The 14,110-nt window shown below is 35.6% G+C and overlaps 1 protein-coding gene across 9 annotated transcripts in view; it reads right to left on the bottom strand.

The window, feature by feature from the left end:
- Positions 1–20: 20 nt before the first annotated feature.
- KIF2A (kinesin family member 2A) overlaps positions 21–14,110 on the bottom strand; it is an 85,355-nt gene continuing 71,265 nt past the window's right edge. For 5 of the 9 annotated variants that reach the window (XM_004448674.5, XM_004448675.5, XM_058309278.2 and 2 more), the window contains exons 17-20: positions 11,856–12,006; positions 6,092–6,193; positions 3,690–3,825; positions 21–1,685 (exon numbers count right to left, since the gene is read on the bottom strand). In XM_004448674.5, the coding sequence (XP_004448731.1) occupies positions 1,600–1,685; positions 3,690–3,825; positions 6,092–6,193; positions 11,856–12,006 (475 nt within the window). In that variant the 3' untranslated portion in view covers positions 21–1,599. Of the gene's footprint in view, positions 1,686–3,689; positions 3,826–6,091; positions 6,194–11,855; positions 12,007–12,876; positions 12,991–14,110 lie in introns of all 9 variants that reach the window. The other 4 variants (XM_004448671.5, XM_058309276.2, XM_071208242.1 and 1 more) reach the window with 1 other exon arrangement.

The following is a 14,110-nucleotide window of genomic DNA, read 5'->3' as shown; positions in this document are numbered from 1 at the left end:
TGTGATTGTACCAAAATTAATTACCTCTAAAAGTCATTTATTGTGAAAAATCTACATTTGTTTTAGATTTCATGTTTACAAAGGAGCTTTTCACCATGGTGTTAGGATTTTCCACAACTGCCCTCTGAGTTCTATGAACAATATAGTAGAAAATCGAGCTTATATGACACACCTAGCTTCCCCTTGGCTCATATGAATGAGCTAGTTCCCTAGAGTAAAGTGAAGTAAGATATTCTTGGGAGATTTTGTTGTTGTTAATATACCCCCTGGACTTTATCATGGAACTGAGGGAAAAATCCTAGAGAGGTATATAAATCCTTAACAAAATATTTACATAAACAGTGGCCAGTTTTCTTCCTTGGAGTAGCAATCTGTAAAAGTAAGTGCTGCCTTTCAGAAAGTAGAATATCCTCCAACAATCTACTAGTGAGAATTTGGCGATTCTCACCTAGTAATGGTGAAACATCACATATTAGGTACCTGATGGAGCTTGGGTTAGATCTGCCTTTTAAGGCAAAATCAACTTTTTATTTTTTGCTAGGGAGTTATGTACTCTACACTTAGCTTAAGCAATTCTTCCTGTGGACTTTAAATGTACAGGTAAAATATTCATGCATAAGAAGCCAATTTCCTTTAATAGTACACTAAAAGACATTTTTTTGGGTGATAATGGATGCTTCAACTTAAGTAATGGTATTGGTAATAATCAAATTTCACTATTAGTCTTGTTAATACCACACTGGAACACACACTGCATGTATTTGTATTATCCTAAGATAAAACTCTTCTCAGAATTTCATTACTTTTTATTATACACCAACTAGTTTATATTTTAGTTCTTTACAAAGAAATGCTAAGAAAATTATAACCACGTCATATGGTTTGAAAATCATAATTCCAGATTTCTTTATATATAAGATGGAATGGTCCAGCAGCTATGTCCACTGTCACAGACTTTAGTTCCGTTCAATGATATGGCACATTCTGCAAAATTAACTAGTCACACACAAAAATTGTCTCAAATACAGTAAAAATGTACACACAATAAAGGTAATTTACAATGATAAGGAGTGTAATTTATCTTGGCTGTGCTTCAGAAATTTAGGGTCAGTAGCCTTTATTCAAGGCACAAAGCAAGAAGAGGTGAGCACAGCTGTCTCTAGGAGTGGGCAAGATATGTACAATCACCGATGAGGTATGCATGCACGCAAAGAATTTAAAATTGTTCAGTCTTGCTACGAAAATTGAACCGAGTTAAAAGAAAATGCTGTGGCTCCCCCCTACTACGCACCTCTGGATCAAGTTCACAATCTTACTTCATCATATAGAAAGTAAAATTGGCAAGGATCTCCAAAAGTAAATCACCATTTGGGTAAATGAAACAAAATGCTTCACTGATCCCAATTCTTGGATATGCTGTTGGACTAGAAGCATTTTGAAGACAAAGGAGTGTTTCACAAAATTGAAATGTCATTCAGGTGAAGGACAAGACATTTTCCACAGACACTTAAAATTTCGAACTTTCAAATGGCCCCAACAGCTGAACCATTTTATATTATAGTAGTGGGGGTTCTGGGAATCTTTAGCAGCAATGCCGATTTAAAGGGCCCGGGGTCTCTTCGGGTTGATTTGCTTGCTGGCCTGTTCTTCTTCTTGTAGAGCTGCACGAAAAGATTTCACTTTATCTTGGGGCGGGGGGGAGAGAAAAGAAAGAACAAGGAAATAAGTACTGCATTACATGCAATACAGTATACAGCTTGATAGGTCCTAGCAAGTTGGTTCTCTTATTTCATAGTAAACTTTTGATCTTTGTTGTCTGTAAACTCAGATCTAAATGCAATGCTCAACAATATCAACAGTTCCATTATAGATTCCTAGAAATCGCTATTTTTCTATTATCTTTCAACCAGTTTCTTTTTAGCAAATTTTACAGTGTTCAATTTTTTCTTAAAAATATATTTTTTATTATGGTAACATATACACAGCATAAATATAGTGCTCAATTTTAATTAATTTCAATTCTTTTTAGAATGTAGGCAAGCTGTATATGTGTACAAAATTGTAGTCATATCCAAAAGGAAAACTGTGTGTCTTAGTAACCTGTAAAATAGACATTTCTTCTCTCAATATTAGGAAATTCCCACTCCTGATTCCCATTTTATCTTTTTAAGTTATAAAATTTGAAAAGATATTTGAATTTTTAAAGAGATTTTCACCCCTCATCAGGAAATGCGAAGGGGGATAGCAAGGGAGGACTATGGGATATTTCCTGGTCTTACATATCCTATCCTAATATAATTTATCATTCATAGGCATGTAAGAATAAGAAATATAAACTGGCAGAGGCAAACAAAAGTCAGTGGAAAATGGAAAAATCTGGTTATAACAGTAGTTCTCAACTAGGGCTGATTTAGCACTCCAGGGGATATCTGGTAATGTCTAGAAACATTTTTCGTTGTCACACCTATGGTGGTGCCTGTTGGCATCTAGTGGGTTAGGACCAGGGATGATGACAAGCATTTTACAATGCACAGGACAGCTTCCCACAAGAATTACCTGGCAAAAAAAGTGTCAATAGTGCCAAGGTTATTAAAACACTGGTCTATTAACCTTCAGAAAGAAAGGAACATATTAAGTTGGAAGCTCAATTTCCTTTCATTCTTCAAAAGCATAATCCTGCTTAAAAGTTAACTTTTCTGAAATTTAGAAAGGGATTTGAGGATTTGTGCATCTGGGGTCTGCTAATACCCAGTATCAGGTCTCAAACATCTTTTTCTACCAAATTTCTCTGGAGAGTGAATAATGCAATACCTGGATAGTAATTTTTTTTCACAATGCCATGAATTTAAGTGATATAACATGGAACCTGAGGAAATTAAGGCAAGTTAATTAAGTTGAATTGCAGAGAAAAAAATACTGAGTGCATTATGATCTGTCTTCTGAGTAAATTTTTATTTCTTCTTCTGAGTAAATTTAATAGAGAAGCTGATTATGAATTATGGCACATTAGAAAAAATGATCAAAATAAAATAAGTCAAGGCTTGAATATGAAGAACACAAATATCCTACATCTGTACAATTTTGAACTTGGGAAATGGTCACTGCTGACTTTACAGGCTTTGATTTCAAATAATCAGTTCAACAATGGGCCCTTACCACATATGCCATATGCATACAAACAGAGACAATTAGGTTGCCAGTGCTGAGAAACTCCCACAGACGTGAATTAAAGTAAAAAAGACCTGGCTTGTGGGTAAGCATTGACAGGAACAAGGAGCTGCCTCAGGGCCATTTCAGTTACTTCCCTTCATTAGCAAAGTAGAAAGGGGCAAGTTTCCTGAAACATTCCCCTTGGATTTTCTGAAAAGCATTAGTCTACCAAGCTAAAGACTTGAATGGTTATGTAAAACTTGCTAATCTGTTAAAACACATTTGCTTCTTCAATCGTAAGGTGTCTTTATGCAAAAGACTAAAAGAAAAAACAAGATGACTAGAGAGAATGGGATATGATATTCCATTATTTTAAAGCAAACAGAATGGTTGGTTTTCTTTATACCTCTGGAAAGAAGATGCTAAATGATGCCTATAATTTCAACTTCCAAAGCCCTCTTGCAATATGAAACTTTCCCACTAAAAACAAGTAACAAATATCAAGCAGATTTCAAACACTAAAATGTAAAGAAAATTACCCCGCAGCTCAGTTAAAATGTCTATTTTTTGCTCAAGAATAGCTTCAAGCTGTGTAGCATATGAATCTACATCATAATCTACTTCTTCAGTCATCTCTAGAAGAGACTTTTCATCTTCTAACCATCGAATAGATTCCTAAAAGGACAAAAATTAAATAATCCAATAAACTTCTCTGTAAGACAGAAACCAATTTACATATTTTGTCAAAAATAATCAAACATACCTAAGATGGTATTCTTTAAAATATTAACATAAAACATCTTTATTCATAGGTAATAAAAATTAAGGAATATTTTCTTAAATTTGAAAACAAACATATATGATGGATCAAGCAAGATGACTTCATTTTTTTTTTTACTCTACCTTGGGTGGAGGTTATGAGGACAGAATTTAGCAGGAATGACTCAAACATATAAATATGAGCAAAGTAAGTATCAAAACCTCAACAGCTGTGACTAAAGCAGGGAAGATGAGGTATAATAAAGCTACTGAGTAAGCTGATGGGGTGTACAGGGCTAGAACTTTTAAGTCATTTGAAATTAACATCAGTTGGGACCTCCAGGTGACTGGGCCAAGAGATCATCACAACTTCTAAACATAGCTCTTCAAAATTATTCTGACTGTGCGACCAATGTGTAGCCAATTTTAGGAAAAGAGTCAAATGAATTCACTAAATAGCAGCAAATTAAATATTCAGAAATACACCAGGAAACCCTGCATTCTTAACCAATTTAGATATGTGGAATTCATGAGCTTTGTTTTCTAGCACTGTAAATCATATGGATTACTAATAAGGCTAGATCATTCTGATTTAAAAGTTTTTTGCATATAAAAATGAATACTTTTAACTTCTTAGGGTACAACACAACATCTCAATTTTCTAAACACCAATGCACTCTAATGGCTAATTACAACTATATATCACCAGGCAGAATTAGTTAATCTAGATGAAAGTATCTATTAGATAAAAATGTATGTATCGATTAGAAAACACATTCAAACCCGATTTTTCTTTCTTTTCCTTCAGTCATACACTTAATGTTATTAAACAAAATCCTATTTTGAAAAATGGCAGATTAGTATGGGGGAACAATATATGGAACTGTAAACAGTTACGAAACTTTAGGCTACTCCATCTGTAAAATGGAAGAGTGGGAAATGATGGTCTTTACAGGACACCTTATTCTAGAAGGGCACAGACATCAATTTTCTTAATTATAAGTGCCTTTCTTGACTTAATTTAAACAACTTGGCCTTGAAAAAGATTCATGATAAGGGTTTGACTAAAACTCTAACAGTTTTAATGATGTACATCTTATCTGAAATATTATCTTACAACTTGAGTCATCATCTAAGTGCCTGAATGATCCAGATCTACAGCTGAGGTGTTTTAAAATTTGTTTACAGTAAACAGAGATCTCTTTAGCTTCAGAGAAGAAATACAGGTCAGTAAGAAAGACTGAGTTATTGTTCACTTTTTTCTCAGAAAGTATTCATAGTACTACAGAAAATAGGAGGGGGGAAAAGGTAAGCTTATAGTCTTCACAGAAATGTCCAAATGATCTTGTCATTTCCTCTCATAAACATTACCCTTCAAGATATTTTCCTATTAAAAAGGGGGGAACAAAGAAGGATTGTACAATAAAAGTGCTTTTAATAGGTTGAACACATAGCGTGATGAACACATAAGAAGCAACTGCTACAGGTGGGACCTAGATCCTTTTACTCAAACTACAGCTGTCAGCTCAGTCACTGTAGTAACTCTCCATCTCCTGAAGTATTCTTTTTTTTCCTCAAAGGCCGACACTGACACCCTTTAGAAGAGATTTTCTTACTGGTGTCAAGTAGACTAGCCTAACCTGAAGAAAGGGATAATTATGGACAAAAATTAAAATGGGACAGTTACTGGATATTGTATATCCTCCCATGGCCTACTGGGTGGAATGTGGGAGAGTGTGGGCTATGGTGTGGACCGATGACCATGAGGTGCAGCAGTGCTCAGAGATGTATTCACCAAATGTAATGAATGTCTCATGATGATGGAGGAGTTTGTTGTTATGTGGGGAGGAGTGGGGTAAGGGGGGTGGGGGGTATATGGGGACCTCATATTTTTTGAATGTAATATTAAAAAAATAAATACAAAAAAAAATTAAAATCTTCCTTAAAAAAAAAAAAAAGACAACTGGCAAAAATGAAAGGTGTAATAAAGTAGATTTTTTTCACCACAGTGCAATAAAATTTTGAAATTTTCTTCAAAATTTCCCATGTCATATACCCTACAAATATACATACACACACACAAATATTTTTTAGGAAAGTGGGACAGTCAAAGAATTCTTAAGGTTTTTTATGTTAATTTATCTAAAGAAACACGGTGATAAAAGATCCTGTCTTACATTACCTGGAACACTGCCCTGTGATCTTCTAAAACTTGTTCTTCCATTTCTACCATTTGTGAGACAGCTTCATGGAAAGTAAACAATTGTGGAGAAACCTCTTCTTCCTTAAAATAAAAAGAGCTTAAAAATTAGAACAAAGTTTTATTTTAAATGTTACAAAAGTAGTGTTTTAACATCTTTTACAAAAATGTCATTAGGATTTGAGGACACTTGTGTGATAAAGAATACAAAAATATGTAAGAAAGATAAAGCCATAATTTCTTTTTCTGGGCCAAAAATATTTAATGTAACACTCAGTAAGACTATCCAAACTTAAGCATATAACTAAGATATAATTTTCATTAAGCCCAAGCTTTGTAGGAGAATTACCCTAAAAAAAGCAATCTCTTTTAGACTAGTCCAATTTTTTAAAAAGTAGATTTATTGCAAGCTACAATATTCTGAAATATTCCCTTCACACTGCTTATTTTTCAAAAAGGGGATATGTCTTCAATTATATCTTACTGTAGTATTTTCAATCTTAAAGTTCTATTGTTTATGTCTTTTCACCATAAGTGTCACTACTTTTACTATCAAATTAGTGTTCTGAAGGACTCAACTCTCAAGAAAATAGCTTTCAAAATTATGAGACCTTGCACAGGCCTCATTTACATGATGACTTTAGATAAAATTTTCTTATTTTTAATTTAGCCAAAATAATTATGTATTTTTCATTGTAATATTAGTGCTAAAAAAAATTAGTGCTAAACTTGGTTTTCAGAAATTCCCTTAGAAGAATATTGTCTAATTCAAAAATACAATTTAGATAATGTGACTAGCCAAAAATCTGTGAAGATGAGGAGAAAAATGATGAAAAAAAGCTAATTTGCAAGGAGCAAATGTAACTTAAGCAGTTGAACATCTGCTTCCTACATACAAGGACCTGGGTTCCTCCTAAAAACAAACAAACAAACAAACACAAACTTGGGGAAGCTGATGTAGCTCAGTGGTTGAGCACCAGCTTCCCACATATGAAGTTCCACGACTCAATCCTAGGTCCTGGTACCTCAAAAAAAAAAAAAGGAAAAGAAAAGAAAAAGAGCCAGTTAACACAGCCTCTGGCTACTACAAAGTTTCTTCACTTTCTGCTCCAAACAGTTTTTTAGAAGCGCCACTATTATTGGACCCAAATAGATGACTCTGTCTATTTTATGGTTGGCAGGAAGACACTTATTGAATTTTAATAAAACATTTGATAAAATCTTTTGCAATCTTAATTTCATAATTGCACTATACAATTTGCTAAATTGTTTTTATGACAATCTTAATTAAAGATTCATTTTACTTATCAATCAAAAAACCATATACATAAACAACATTAGCATATTTTATTTCAACAACCAGTGAAAATTTTTCTGCCCTAGCTTTCTGTTTTGGAGTTTCCTTCCCAAACCCAATCTTCTGGGGTCTCATTTTATTTCCTCCTGTCTTATTTTATTTACTTAATATGTGATTCTAGTGATAAAGAAAACAATGTATAAGTATACATAAAATTCTTATATATGAGAAAACGGAAAAATATTTGATTCTAAATATTTGTGACTATTTTAGCTAAATTAAAGATTAAAAACAGTTATTTGACTCTTTCATCAATAAGTTGTCATCCCTAAAAGCTTATATAATCAAGATGTATGAAGAGCTCTTTTTTTTTTATCATCCTTGGGAATAAGAGGTATCTTCCCTTTATCAGGGCATGCAGGCATTCTCTCATATTCTTTCTGAATACACAGTTAACATACCTTTACTCATTTTATACTTTTTCCATAAGCTTAGAATGCCCTCTTTCTTCTTTACTTCAAGGTATTATGCAAGTTCCTATTCTTCTATGCAGCCTATTCAAAATACTTTTGTCTACACAAGTTTCTTTGTATAGACTTCTGGAATTCTAGTAAACTTGATTATCCTCTAATTTATCTCTAAGGCATGTCTTAAACTGTATTCCCCTTTAATCTACATTGTTAAGACTAAGTGGGCGGTGGACTTGACTCAGTGGTTAGGGTATCCGCCTACCAAATGGGAGGTCCGCAGTTCAAATCCTGGGCCTCCTTGACCCATGTGGAGCCCGCCCATGTGCAGTGCTGATGCACACAAGGTGTCCCCCGCATAGGGGAGCCCCACGTGCAAGGAGTGCATGCCGTAGGAGAGCTGCCCAGCACGAAAGAAAGTGCAGCCTGCCCAGGAATGGTGCCACCCACATGGAGAAGTGACACAACAAAATGATGCAACAAAAAGAGACACAGATTCCCATGCCGCTGACAACAGAAGCGGACAGAGAAGATGCAGCAAAAAGACATAGAGAATAGACAACCGGGGTGGGGGTGGGGGAAAGGGAGAGAAATAAATAAATAAATAAATCTTAAAAAAAAAAAAAAGACTAAGTGTAGTAATGAGACTATATACACATGCCCCAATAATTTAACTAAAGGTAATGCTGAAACATTACAATGGTTCCTGAGTGGCAAAGTTGAAAGAAATCCACACCCTCTCAAACATGGAAAAGCCAAGCTGTAAGAACTCATGATTAGTTTTGTCATCGAGCCAGCTTCTCCAAATTAAGGAGTCCTATGGAAGGAAACACAACAATATGCCAAACAGATTGTCTGTCTTGTTCTGGTTTCCTTATCTTTGGGAGACATATCTAGGTGGAATGCAGGGTTTGCTTTATGGGATTCTAGAGCAACAACAGTCTCCTTCAAAACTTTTGGGGATGGGGGATGGAATGAGGCCAGGTTCTCACTTTTAAGTTCTTTATCTTCAATGGTTCTAAGTTAAAAACTCACTTTAAACCAGGTTTTCTCAAGCTTGGCACTACTGGCATTTTGGGCCAGATAACTATTTGTTGAGGGAAGGGTAGGAGGGGTTTGTCCTATGTACTATAGGATGTTTAGTAGCATCCTTGACCTTTACCCACTAGATGCCAATAACACCTGCCCCAGTTGTGACAACCCAAAATGTCTCCAGGCATTTGTCTAGGGTAGGCCAAATAGTCCTTGGTTGGGAACTGCTGCTTTAAGCCCTGTTGTATTAAGAGTAACGTGAAACCTGCTAAGGAAAGTAGTATATCCATTTGTTACTCTAGAATATTTTGAACTTAATACCCGCTAGAAAATACAAAAACTGATTTAACTATTATGTTTTCAAATATTTTATTGCAGGTAGCATAATTTAACCTCTAGAATAGTTTCCTCCAACATAAAGTGGGGATTAAAAACAGCTGTGAGGATTAAATCACATAAGTACAATGATCAGCAAATGTATGTCATGTAGTAAGCAATTAATAAATGCTACCTATCATTATGGGAAAATGCCCTTGACAAGATTCTTAGTGGGAAAAAAACAATGATACAAAACAATATGGGCATGTATTATTTTATTATTATTTTTGAGGAAATCAAAAACTTTAATTATGAAATATCACTAAACATTTCAAACATACAGAAAAACAGCCAGATTTAAGAACTGTTAGTGTTTTGCCATGTGTTTTATCTTAAAAACTAATTGAAGGAAGTGGATATGGCTCAAAAGATAGAGCGTCTGCCTACCATATAGGAGGTCCAAGGCTTCAATACCGGGCCTCTTGGCTCATGTGGTGAACTGGCCCACTCGCAGTGCTGCTGCACGCAAGGAGTGGCCCCTGAGCAAGGAGAGCCACCCACACAAAACGACGGCGCACCCAGGAGTGGTGCCACACATACGGAGAGCATGATGGAGCAAGGTGACAAAACAAAAAGAGACAGATCCCCAGTGCCCCCTGATGAGAATATGAGCAGACACAGAAGAACCCACAGGGAATGGATACAGAGAGCAGACAATGGGGGTTGGGGCAGAAATAAATAAATAAATCTTAAAAAAAAACAAAAACAAAACCTAGTTGAAAAGACCTTGATGAAAAGGAGGAAATGGTCAATATAAATGAGTTTTTATGGCTAAGAACCTTCAAAACAGAGTCTGGAGGTCATTCCAGAGGTTATTATGCTTATACAAGTCTCAGCAGGATTTCACTGACTGCCATAGCAAACAGTGCCTCAAACAGTGGGGCTCCTGAGGACTCTAGAAACATCCAGAAACTATAAGCAGGGTAAAGAGCTCAAGAATTTGACACCCTGTCAGTGAGCCTTACTTTGGAATGTACGCTCCCCCATATAACAGAGTTATAGGTTCTCTACACCGGGCTCTTCCGCCCATCCCAAGAAACACAGAGAGTCTGCAACTGCAAGCAAGATAGTCCCATTCATCTGCCCCAGAGGATGTAATTAGAACCAGAGTGGGCAGCACCATGCCCAAATCCTCAAAAATGGGGAATGAACAATGGACTAAAGAGACTTATTATTCTACTATAGACTTATTATTATTCTAGCAATGGACAAACTCTTACCATTGACATAAAGGCAGTGGCCACCAGAGGTTCTGAGGGATGGAATAGGGAAGAATAGGTGTAACTATGGGGGCATTTTCGGGACATTGAATTTGTCCTGCATGACACTGCAGTGACAGATAAAGGCCACTGTATATTTTGTCATAACCTACAAAATTGTGTGGGACAGAGTATAAACTATAATGTAAACTGTAATCAATTGTTAATAGCAATGCTTTAATATGTGTTCATAAATTGTAACAAATGTACCACACACCAATGAGGAATGCTGCTGACGTGGGAAAGTGTGGGAGGGGGAGGGAGCGGGACATATGGGAATCCCTTGTATTTTTTTACTCAACATTTATATAATCTAAAGCTTCTTAAAAAATAAAAATTAATTTTAAAAAAAATCTGTAAAATGAACAAACAAAAAACAAACTAATTCAGGGGAGCAGATGTGGCTTAAGTGGTTGAGCGCCTGTTCCCACATGAGAGGTCCTGGGTTCAGTCCCCGGTACCTCCTTAAAAACAAAAACAAAACAAGAAAACAAAAAAACCAACTCAGGGCTCAGTGGTTGAGTACCAGCTTCCCACCTAAGAGGTCCTGGGTTCAATCCCTAGCCCTGGAACCCCAAAAAGAAAATGAACAAACAAAAAACTAATTAAGGGAAGCAGATGTAGTTCAACTGGTTGAGCACCTGCTTCCCATGTATGAGGTGGTCCCAGGTTTGATCCCCACTACCTCCTAAAAACAAACCAATAAAAAATCAATGCTCACTGGGGAGCAGATGTAGCTCAGTGGTTGAGTGTCTGCTTCCCATGTATGAGTCCTAGGTTTAATCCCTGGTAGCTCCTAAAAAAACAAAACAAAACAAAACAAAACCAAAAAACCAAAAAGAAAGAAACTAATTGTTATAGTCCATACATCATTTTAATATGTATGTAGCCACCGTTCTTTTATTTCACTTTTAACTTTTATATATATGACATATTATAGTTTTTAACTTGCTTTTCCCCCTACTTTACGTTTAAAACCCCCCAATTATAATAATATCAAGTATAAAATCTTTAAAAAAAAGGATGATTTAGATTAGGGGGTCAGTAAACTTTCTTAAAGAACCAGAAAGTTAACACTTTGTGGGCTTTTTTGAAAGCCCAATAATAAGTATTTGGCTATTATAGTGGGAAAGCAGACACTGACAATATGTAAACGCATAAACATTGGTATGTTTCAATAAAACTTCATAAAAAAATAGCCAGCTGACCACTGGCATTGGCTGAATCCTGATTTAGATGATAATTTCAATTCCATTTTGCTACTGATGAAAAGAACTAAGATTAGATAATCATAACTACATTAAGTCACTCACATTTTGTTCGCAAAGAAGTTTTAGATCATCTCTCTGAGGGGAACTCCCCACACCCCACTGGGTCTCTAAGTCATCAATCTGATTTGGTGGATGGTGCATTATTGGACGGACATCACCAGCAGCAGTTGGATCCACAGTCAATTCTTTCACCCTATAATACATAAGAGGTATGTAAAATTAACAAAGACATGTGCAGAGGAGTAAGAAAATACCAACCTATCCAAAGTAAAGGCAATTTAATTAACATATTAAGATTGATGATGTCAGCTTTACAGAGCAAGTTTACCTGAAATTTAGGTAAACACGAAGGGGATGTTCAGTTGTTTAATTCTTGGAACTTACTCAGGCAACTTTATAATTACTTGAAATGTAATTAGTGGCATAATAAATAAGAATTAGCAAAGCATGCAGATTCACTATTTCAAGGAAAATAAGAGACCGTCATTGCAATTAAATTATACGAACAACAAAAAAATGCTAACCATGGCATGTAGATCACTGCTGAAATCAGATAATTTAACAGAATGCTCAATTAAAACAGCTTTATGCAAAGTAATTTTATTTCTAATGCATAAAAGATAAGATTTAAAATTCTATCTCTGAAAAAAAATTTACCTATTATGCTTAATTTACACTTTTGGGAGAGGGTATGCTTTTTAAGACAAAAGAATCTTTGTTATTTCCTTGCAGACAAGAAAATTAAAAGATCACCAAAAATAAAGGCAAACTCTTCATTTTAAACAAAACACTTTACTTTTTAATGGGTAAATATGCAAAGATGACATCATCCTTAAAAAACATGAGGGCAAATAGGAAGCCTAAATTCTAAATCAACAGTTTAAAGCAAATAAATCAATAAAAAAAAAATGCAGATCATGCAGTACAATCACCACCTGCCAAATGAAATGAAAATGAAAAATAAAATGGCTCAGGACAAAAGAAGTAAATGAAATGTTTTATACATAGCACAATTCAAAATAAACTATAAAAATAAACAAGGTATGTATAGAATGAAGTAGACCTGGTAATTGAAGGAGAAAAGTCGTCATACTCATATGAAGGAGAGAGATCAGGACGACTGCCACTACCCTGTGAGAAGGGAATGTCTGATGGACTAATTCCAAACTCCTTTACTCTGCAGCACCAAAACAGCAACAAATTAAAAGAAAATGCTCTTGTAAAGACAGGAACGTACATTTTAAGTTTTATTTAGTATTCACTTTGTTTAGAAAAGGACAATCAACATTGTTGTGACTCAACATATAAAGTATTAATAAAAAACAAAATAATTTCCCCCCATTCTCATAACCCTTCCTAGATGTTTAACTAGGCTATCACCTAAATTTGAAATGTCCCTTACTTAAATACCATGAAAATTTTGCTTATTAGCCTTAATGTGTCCTCACACTCTTGCAGCCTCTCTTAAACAAGAAATGAGAGAATTAAGCCCTGATATAATGCCTTAAGACATAAGTTAACTTCTCTCCTTTGCATCCATGGTAGAATTGAGAAAAAGTCACTCAATTTTCTGTATTTGGTCTAAAAACCATTCATGTGAACTCTGGTTGAGAAATGCTACCTAAGCATTTAGCAATGGAATCTATATTGCTTTGGCAAACAACTCTAATAGTTTTACTTATTCAAAGTATGTCTTTTCCAACCCTATTCTTGTGACTCTCTGACGTTCCTTTTTGGCCAAACCCACTTCATAATGTAGGCAACATTTATAAAATATTTCTTGTATGAGGTATTACGATCAGTAATTTGTAGGCATTATACTATTTAATTCTTACAGCAGACTTGCATTGTATTACTTAGTCCTTAAACAACCTTGTGGGAAACAGATGCGGCTCAACCAATTGGGCTCCCATCTACCAAATAGGAGGTCCAGGGTTCGATGCCCAGGGCCTCCTGGTGAAGGCAAGTTAGCCCATGTGGAGTGCTGACCCTTGGGGGAATGCAGCCCCATGTAGGAGAGCTGCCCTGAGTGGGAATGTTGCCTCGTGTGGGAAAGCTGCTCCGCGCAGGAGTGCTGGCCAATGCAGAGACCTGGAGCAGCAAGATGATGCAACAATAAACAGAGGAGAGAAAATAAGAAGGTGGAGCAGAATAGTGGAGCTGAGGTGGCGCAAAAGAGTAATAGCCTCTCTCCCACTCTGGAAAGTCCCAGGATTGGTTCTTGGAGTCACTTAATGAGAATACAAGCAGACACAGAAGAACAAACAGGGACGGGGGGTGGGGTGAAGAAATAAATA

The sequence above is a fragment of the Dasypus novemcinctus genome, chromosome 2 (assembly GCF_030445035.2).
Source record: "Dasypus novemcinctus isolate mDasNov1 chromosome 2, mDasNov1.1.hap2, whole genome shotgun sequence".
Classification (NCBI taxonomy): Eukaryota; Metazoa; Chordata; class Mammalia; order Cingulata; family Dasypodidae; genus Dasypus; species Dasypus novemcinctus.
Note: the sequence above shows the minus strand (reverse complement) of the source record. Positions and strands in the feature narration are given on the sequence as shown.